The following is a 10,246-nucleotide window of genomic DNA, read 5'->3' as shown; positions in this document are numbered from 1 at the left end:
TAATAGTATAAACTATAGAAACCTTACACAACGATAAGGTTATGAATATAATAAAACAAAGTCATTGTTCTGCTTTATGGTAAATAGGTGCAATATCACGTATACTCATTATAATGTCATAATGCGTACCTTTTCAACAATAAATTGATATTATGCCCTATAAAAATTGACTGGAGGTATTTTGTCATTTAAAAGCAGGGAAAAAAATCGAAGGAAAGCAACTTTACAAAAGAGTAATTGGAAATGCTAGTAACACGGTTACAGAGGGATACGTTCTGATACAGACATATTCGAATAATTCATCTAAGTCTAATGTAAAATTACCGTATTTGTTATTCAATATACTTATACGACCATTTGTATAGTGAAGAAAATTAAAATTATCAATTCTATGAACATATCACGTTCAATTATAAGGCAAACCATTTCTAAGAGGTTTGTAGCGTTTTGATGTTTTCTACTGTACGAGTAATATCAATAGGTAACCAAAGAGAAGACAAAAGTTTCGTGAATGCAGTTTTTAAAAGACAGACAACTGAACGCAAGGATTTTGAAATTCAATTTTTTGTTGACATTTGTTATTAAAAAAGTAGGGAACTTATCTTTATTTACAGACAGTCGACAAGTGTCATATATTCATTGTTAAATAATACCTATTCATATTTTGCACCGAAAAACACGCGACGTTATTAAATGTGTTAAAAGCTAATAAATCACCACTTTTAACTTATCGCTATTAATTTTTTTTTCAAATTTTGAGTTTAAACATGAACCTTTAAATAAAGAGTCCATTGTTCAAAGAAGTACTTTTTATCCCTATTATGGAGGTCTGTAATCGTATCATCCAAATTTGCCACGTTGGTTGGTCTTTACCAACGGTATTCACAGAAACAACATCGGCTTTATTGTCTGCATAATTGTAGGAAATATTGCTATACGTACATATAACTAAAATGTGACAGTTTTCAAAATTGGTCTTCATTTTGCACCAGTTAAAACAGTTTTTTTCTTTCGAGTAGTTATAAATAAAAAAGTTGGTTACGGAAAAAATATTACAATTGTTTTAAAAAAGGTGTAATTGAAATTTTCGTTGACTATTGCTTCGTGTTACCGTTTCAATATCAGACATTATATTAACCATGTTTCTAAGATTTCTGGACTACCATTCTACCACTTTTTCACGGAATAAAGGATTCTAATGTCTTTTCACAACCGTTATTATTCAATAATGTATACTTTTGATATTACTGTTCACAATGAAAGCTCCTTCAATATATTCATCCGTCTGTGGCACAGCACCGCGCAGAATACACATTTACCGAACTATTTGGTGGACACCCCCTCCCCTTCCCTTGACGATGAATTCCTGGAAATAAAGCTTTTTTGCATTGCTTTATTCCTGTCGAGAGGAGGTAACCTTCGGGCATTCGAGAACGAACGATCTCGTCACTTAATATTCTGTTTTCTTAACATATAGTTCTCTTAACACACAGAATAATAAAGGTCCTTATATACACCTCGAACTAGGATACAGACAAGCATTAACATAGATGGTGTCCCAAATGTAAACATTACATTCATTGCATTTAAGCATGTAATGATATTCGAAGATTTCAGTGTCTGGATTTCAGTTGTCGATCTTTTATTCTAATGGTGCAATACGACATTTATTGGATTTACGTTAATTATGTTAATGCAGACACCAGATAGACGTCTTACCCGTTACAAAAATTTGACAAGAAATGAGTTTTAAACGAGATTCGAGATTATTGTCTTTAGCAGCTTAAATGAAAGAATAAATACTGCTATGGAGTTTTATTTTTTTTTATCAATCGTACTGTTCAGATTCCCTGAAACACTGGAAAGCAATCTTCCTCTTCCATCTATATTTTGAAAATCCATCCCCTGTGTCGTTTCTTTAGAGCAAACTTCACCTCCAGGCACCCAAGTTCTTCTCTTGACTCGTCTACTATCGCCACACGCAGTGCATAGTGACCCTAAAATAAAAAACCAAGAAGAGTGTGATGTATCGATGTCGCTTTGATTCCGAATTCCGCCTGTACGACACCACGTTGTCTCCATCTTAAAGTAATATCTTGAGGTTTTTCATACTGGTATAAAAAATGCGGGTACGAGCTACGTCTTGCTCCTATCTTGTGATCTTGTTGATTATTGAAGAAAGTGTGGTGTAATTTCTTTTTAAGGTCCTCTTAAGGCTGTTTTGTTTCCTTAGAAATAAGAGCCCTATTGATGAAATAAGGGACACAGTACAGAAGACATACTATACTGTATTTACTTGAATGTTAAACAAGGAATATTTCACTTACATTTAGTAATGCTGATGCAAAACCATTTATTTTAGGTACATTTACCGGTATTTTAACAATTGAAAAATCTGCTGCTTTGATTGGACAATGACATTGTATCCCGTAATACGACATAGATCTGGGACAACCGTGTTTCTCGTATCTTTCAAATCTCGAACACACATTTTCATATGTACTGAAACGAAATGAAACGAAATGCGGAAAGCCTACAAAAAGTACTTTGTATGAATTTCTTGCTTTCTTCAGCTACATAAGGGATTGCATTGATTTTCCAAAATGCATATTTGTTAAATATATCCAAAGTGTTTTTGTAACAGTAAAAATTGCCTTTAAGTCAAGTGTGTGTAACATTATAGTCATCTCTTATTGGAAGAGTGTTTAACAGTAGAAGTTATCTCATATTGGAGGAGTGTGTACCATCAATGGCTTAAGAAATGGGTATACGTTTCTTGTTCAAAACTTGATGGCTTTTTTTTATATGCATAGCTGGTTATCTTTTGGTTATTGGTTACAATTTGCCAGCATCTGGGAAAAAGGCATAGCTTTATACCTATAGAGCATATTTTTGGAAACATGACTTGCTAGATTTTGGAAATAAGGCATTACTTGATAGCTCATTCTTAGATAGCATTTGGAACAGCTTTCTGAAGTCTAATTTGCCGGAAACATTTAGAAATGTTTGATTAACTCACCAAGATCCAATATAACTATTAATACAAGGAATCATGAAAGGAACTCCAAAGAAATATTTAGTAATACTGAGTTCCAGAGATATTCTTCTGGGTAAATCATGAGTAATGTTTCCTGCCAAAGACACATATAATGTTCCTGGAATTATGATTGGCATGGGAAAGGCACTGATTTTGGTGAAATGAATAACTCGGTCTGGATTGGTACCTGAAATTATAAAAAAAATATACCAGTGCTTTAGTTGACAAACGAGCGGTGCACATTTTGCAATAATACAAACTGCATCAAGTGAGAGGTACGTTTAAAATTTGCATTTTGCATTGCATTCGTTGTTATGATGACTATACATTTTTGTTAGTTTAAGGACCACTTGAACTAAAAAAAAACCAATGAGGATGAGTTTGAACTACAACTCGATTGCAGACAGTCGGATTAGGCATGCACATTTTAAAAAAGTTTTACTCCTTTATTATTTTTTGCTAGACGAGTGATGCGATTGTTCTCCAAAGCAGGTCAAGTAACATCTTATAGGTTATAAAAAAGCTAACAGCTGCTGTCTGCCAATGGATAAAATAAAGCAAAGAGCATTATTCTATTTTAATGAAGATACAATTTCGAAGCATCAGTGCACCTGTCCTCGACACCTGATTTAACTTAGCGATTGGGTTTGTCAAGAGCTAGGCTATCGACACAAAAGCACAAACGGTAGCTAGAAAGATTTCCTGTGTGTTTATTTTTGGACGATCTGTATTATTTTTTTTAATGTAGCAGACATTTTCACAATTATATTGACACTATAAAATATTTTATTTCTTCGGGTGGCTCTTGGCACTTTGATTGAAACCTTGCCTAAAAACACGACATCTGAATGACGACTATGTGTACTATGTTTTGAGCTTCAGGACCACCCGATTCGAGTCTTGGAACTTTCAAGAATTTCTTTATTTGATAAATGGCCACCTACTTGTTACTACTCATGTTGTTGTGAAACAATGTCTAACTATTATCACGATACAAGCGTACAATAATTGAAATTCGCCTCCCCGAAAAGTTATGTTTGTTGCTAATTTCACGAATTTGAAAAGGTCAGAGACAAAAATAACAAGAATTGTATGTTCAGCTAAATATCTAATCGAAAGTTAATGTGCCAGGGCGACTATCTGGTATCCATTGTGGAAAAATGTTGTTTACAGCTTTTACTGATTAAAACCAACTGAACTGACCCCGTGTCTCTACGAGGAATCACGAAAACGAAAAACGTAAATTTCGTATCGAATGGGAAATAGGCGGCAAAATCAATCGAGCTCAGCCTTTTTGAAATCGTGTATGTAACCTATTCATATTATTTTTAAACCATGTCAAAGCAGGTTTATATTTTGTTTAATTTATCCTTAGTTCAATGAATAAACTAGACAGCTATTTTTAGAAATTGGGGAGCAAGTTTAAAATGGGACTGTAGATATAAGCAAAGTAAGCTGACTTACAGGGCGTGTGTACATGCTCTTACAAGCCTTGTGTTTTGGGGCAATAATGAGCACAGTATCACCAAGTACATACACGCTATACCGACAGGACTTTTGGTGCAGATTGCAGATATCAATTTCATGCTAGTCACAATCAGGTGGCTTAGAGTGCCAGTCATGGTATTTTACATTTCCAGTTTCAGGAAAACAGTCTGTGTGGTATGGAAGAGGACAGGAATGTCAGGAAATGTAATTTGTATTTAATGAATGTCAAACAAAGAAAGGTCGCAATTTAAACATCATTAAGACGTTAATAACGATCACGAAGCAACAATTATCAAATTGGTAATGACTTGTTTTTGTTAATTAACCTTTCCGTGCACCTATTTTCGTTTCCGTTTTTGACCGATACAACTGCAGAATAGGACACCCCTGTAGTTGGTATATATTATACTCTGCCTGAATCCATAATACATTTCAACTCTCCAATGCGTAAAAGCATTAACATTCTGCAATATAAACCTGTCTTTCAGGAACGCTTATGACGTCTATTTGCAACATTATGTTCGACGTTGTGCTATTCCGGATAAACTTGCCCAGATTAAGACGCAAATGCCTTAGTGATGCTATGATATGGCATGAATTCTGTTCCCCTTGAAAAACGCTTTTGAATTGAGGAATATTGACTAAGAATCACTTGTTCCGTATATGTTAGTGGATTGATTGGCTGAATTACCGAAATGGCATCTCTTCATAGTACATGAACGTAGGTAAATTCTGCGATCAACGTTTGCACTGATTGAAAGACTTACGTCAATATTTCTAATACCTGTCCATTTTTGTGTTTTATATCCGTTAAATATTTTATACTCTTTAGAAGGGTTATCGTTGACTTTGAGGCGAGAAAATGATGTGATATTTATGGCTATTCGTCTCATCCAGCCATGACTTTCCTTGAATAAAAAGACGATAACACATCTCATAAAGGGTATATCAAATGTAAATTAAATCTATTTTCATCTGACTTATCTTTAATTTCATCGTAATTGTTTTATTAAGCTCGGATAACAAGTTGAGTACTACCACAATCCCTATAACGTGGGCTCTGGTCGATTTTGCGACTAGATATCAACGACTGAACGAAATCTGGTCGAACTGAGGGCACCGGCAGTTTAAAATATTGCAGGTGTCGCTACTTGTCATTGCTTGCTTGATTTCCTCTTTCAAGGAAACCTGCTATAATCAGTTGATCAGATGTGTCCCTGCAAAAGGTGTTACTCGTATTGCAAATTGACATAAACTACCAACTTTTCAATAACACTGTGTTTTAAATTGATTATTGCTGTATCTTACATTGCAATTTACATTTCACAATATTATTGGAATTAAGGCCTAAGTCGCCAATTTTTGGGGGTTTTGGGTCCTGAATGTACATGTAAGTAAATAGTTATCATTGCTATATACGGCGTCTCACGAATCGACGGGTCGCCATTTTAACTTTCAAACGCGGACAATTCGAGAGGCACAAGGATTTAAAGGCTCAAATTTGACACTATTACTGACTATCTTGTTTAAAAATTATTCCCGTTTCTCAGAGGTACAATTTGTAAACGGTTGGTGAAACTGTCCCCTTCATATAAGTACTTATGTAATGGTATAGAAGTAAAAATTGTACCGTCATCGCAAATTAAATTAGTCAGTATAAAATCTCGAACATCAGTAATTTCCGAGGGGGTGTTTTCATAAAAGTGTGGTATATAACATTATTGAACTCGTTTGATAAATACCGTTATTAAATAGCAACCAGTGTCAGATGCTGTATTTCTACTTAGTTAAAGTACGTACTTGGTACTCAGTTCAACCGAATTATGATTAAATTCAATAGTGATAGGTAAGCTTGATATAACGGGGAGTGTCAGACAGTGCAGAATTGAAGGTTTAATGATGTTGTTCGGGTACACAATTTCAGGAATTCTCATGCAATTAATTCACTGGTGCCATTACATCGAAGGATGTTAACTGCAAACTGTGAAAGATGTAGTGAAGTGATTTCATAATACTCTTCACTTTTTCACCTTTCTTCGAGCAGGTCTGTGGTAGCGAAGGTGGCTAATATTAAGGATTGGTTTCAATCCATTGACCCATTTTTAGGCTTAATTACATATCAATGTTATTTCGAAATCAAAAGATCCTTCCTTAAATTTTCCTCTACTTCATAACAAATATGACAACATATTTCAATAAAAGGTTTCAACTTTTTTATGTTTTCGAAAACATTAAGTAAAGACTTAAAAAATAAAACCATCCAAATATTATAATTAACTGCATTGTTAATACATGTATTGCATTTACAGGTCTTCAGTGGCACTGTAATTTCGACGGTTATCAAACATCAATTGTATACAATCGCATACATCAAACTGTATTCGCAAAGTTTTGAATTATATAGACTTTTGAATCATTGCGTCAGCCCATTATGATCTATGAATAACAGTCGGAGCTGTCAAATATACTGCAGCTTTTATTTAAATTCCAAACTTTAGAGCAGAAAATACGGTTCAACACAGTACGTTCAATTTGGATTAAGTTTCTTTTACCCGTCCCCTTATTATATGCCCTATCCTTTGACCACCATGAAGTTGCCCTCTCAAAACATCGAGAAAACGTCAGAAGTCGCCAAAGGCAACACTGGCTCCGAATTTCAACAATGACAATACAGTTTAAGGTAATATATCATTGGTAAACTTGAAGATAATTGACAGAAGAAAATCAGATACCACTCATACATTATATTAAAGAAGAGGGACTAAGTGGGTGGCCTCGCTTCATTCCATCTTCATTATATTTCTTACACATTTTCTGGGTAATCTTTTGCCTTCTAATCAATTTCTATTAGCGTTACAAATTCGATTTGAAAAGAAAATTCATCAGCTTCAGCGAGGGCGTCACGAGTTTTGTTGTACGAACAAGATTCACCTTTTCATAACACTGAAGTTTTTATAACATGAAATGTTGATACAAGAGATAAACAACAATATCTTCATTCAATTTCACTTTATTCAAGAAGAATTCGCCAAGGTGGCATTTATGTTCCTATCTAGTTTTCATTCATGATGTTAATTTAATACACACACACATCTGGGTAATTCAATAGGTTTTAAGATGAATTATTAAAAAAGACTTGATTATATATTTCGTGTGCATTGACACATTTTGAATAGAATTAAGTACATTGAAAATGAGTGAAAACCGTCTAAGCATCAATGATGAATGTGAATGAACCTTTATGTATATCTTCCACCCGTATTGCGCATCACGAATCAACATGTTTGATTATTTAATTGACAAAACCTTGTAATATTAAAATCTGTCATCCATCATAACTAGTAGTACGGAACCGAGCCGAGAAACAATTCTTCTTGATTAGGTTAGCATATAACAAGCCAGATGGCGACTCGTCTAATTACCAATAAAAATAGATACGGATCAAATTTACGTAAGCTTACCAACTTCGTTTGTAGAAACTATATTAGAATATGTCTGAAAGGTGTTGAATGTTTTACTGACAGTGCTTTTGCTTTTTTTTACATATTATAAGTTATTCATTTCGGCCCAGAATTGTATCCATTTTAATCGGCTCATCTGGAACTGAAAGGCTCGCCTAACTGTATCGTGATATACAAAAGCATTGAGATTATGCGATTTCTACTCCTTACTGGACTAATGAAGACATACAAATGAATAAAATTTTACACGTCGATTTTTCATTATTACGTTCATTAGTTCATTTATAACGAAAGCAAAAAAGAAGGCAACAAATGTAATCTTTGATTCATTCCAATGTTTTAACATCTGAGAACAATTTGATATTACGGTATGAAACGACATCTTTTTCGGAGACTAATGATTTGGAGCGGTTAAATCAGGGAGTTCAATTTTTAAAAGCTATACCCAATTTTCAAAACAAACTTAGCTAAGGAGACGCAAGTTACCAAAGGAAAACAATGTATTTATACTCACCACAATCCTCAAACTTGAATATATTCTTGTCTCTTTTCTTTCTGGCGACGATCACTCCTGAACACCATAATAAAAATACCACTAACGTTAATACTGATTTTAATACTATTTTCATTTTTGAAAATTCCAGTTGATCCAACCGAATTAAGAATATAAACAACTGAACACAGGTGATTTTTCCGTATAACAATGTTGTCCTTGAAATGGTATTTGAAGATTCATTTTACAATTACGAAATCGTAGTGACTTACATTGTACATTGTAACACTTTGATCTCCTTTATCAATATTCAATAGTGTCCCGATAAAAATGTAGAGGAAAAACGGTGTAAATTTGGAATCCTCGTGTGAGTTCTACAAGTTTATAAACAAATAAGTCTTATTTATATACACATGGCACTGATTTTATTTGAAGTTCTTCTAGAAACCTTCTTCAGAGGCTCTCAAGATCAATCATCATCCGTCCTAAACCACTCTTATAAATTAGAGGTATTAAAGACAAGAGGTTGGTTTACGCTTTATATTGTTGATCAGAAAAATACCTCACACATCGATCTCGTAAATTCCGTTATGTCATTACCTGCAAGGATTCCACTTTGGTTAAAATATCTCTGCCAGCTTGAAAGAAGTTTTTGTAATCTCGATGTCAAATTTTGATTAGATGATGAGATCTTAAACTAAGGCAGGCACTGTGAAACTGGTAATTGTAACAGCGTGTTCTGAGGTTGACAAATTAACGTTTTTTCTACCACCCAGCGTTTTTAAAACTAACATTGGCAACGCATGGTAAACAATTATTTATCATCGACAGGTTGGTAAAAAGTTTTTCGTCGCTTTCTCAATGAATGTCAGTTTCTAGAAACGATGTTAATCCAATCACCAACAGATTAAGTTAACTTCTGGTATCAGTCGAGTGGCTGATTACCATGATCAAGCTAACATGTAATTTCAATTGTCTCTTGACACTTGGGTATCAGTAAGTCCGTGTCAATTCCAAATCAGATATGTCTTTCAACACGTTTCTTAATGAACGTTTTTTCGCCAGCTTTTAAACAAACTTTTTTTATTCTTGTGTATACAATATCCAATCTTCAATATCTAATAAACTGTTTTAAAAAACTTGATTTTTCTTCACTCAAGCCACCCACGTCAAAATCCGGTTGTTGGTTCGGTAAATGAATGTAAAAATTGGCTTGCTCTATACCACCGCTGTTTTTGACTATAAGTCTCGCCGAGTTATCAGTGGTCATTTCGCGATACGATACCACACTGTAATATCAGCTTCACTAACATTGAAGACCACCCAAGTTGGATTTTACGGTAGGCAACTACTGGTGTATTAGGACTGTCGATGAATTTAACAAGATACGCTCAATGGCGTAGTAAAATTCGGGGATTAAACACTTTATCCTGTCGTGGATTGTTTATCGTTCATCAAATTGGACAGGGTTTAGAATAGGAGGAGGATTGAGAAGGGATTAAAGGCGCTACTATCAATTGTTTAATAACAAACTGTACGAGACCGCCTGCGTCTTTATTCTTCACTGAAAGGTTTTTATATCTCTATGATTAGGGTCTTGTGGTTTGAATTTGAATCGCTGATGAGAATCTACGTCGTTCAGGTTTCGATAGTTTTGTTTATCTTGAGTAAATTGTAATTTAAAAAGTAAATTGTGTTTATTGTTATCCATAATCATTATTTGTTAGATAAACATTTTCCTTATATGTTTATTTCGCAGCCGCAAAT

At 34.1% G+C, this 10,246-nt stretch overlaps 1 protein-coding gene across 1 annotated transcript; it reads right to left on the bottom strand.

Moving 5' to 3' along the window:
- Positions 1–1,883: 1,883 nt before the first annotated feature.
- LOTGIDRAFT_157083 (hypothetical protein) lies at positions 1,884–9,749 on the bottom strand (the record flags this gene model as incomplete). The annotated part of the gene is made up of 6 exons (XM_009048865.1): positions 1,884–1,997; positions 2,328–2,502; positions 3,020–3,224; positions 5,310–5,433; positions 8,752–8,853; positions 9,648–9,749. 6 exons carry the CDS (start codon positions 9,747–9,749, stop codon positions 1,884–1,886), a joined length of 822 nt encoding a protein of 273 aa, XP_009047113.1.
- Positions 9,750–10,246: the final 497 nt, after the last annotated feature.

Source organism: Lottia gigantea (assembly GCF_000327385.1).
Source record: "Lottia gigantea unplaced genomic scaffold LOTGIsca_13, whole genome shotgun sequence".
Lineage (NCBI taxonomy): Eukaryota > Metazoa > Mollusca > Gastropoda > Lottiidae > Lottia > Lottia gigantea.
This window is presented reverse-complemented; position numbering and strand designations above follow the sequence as displayed.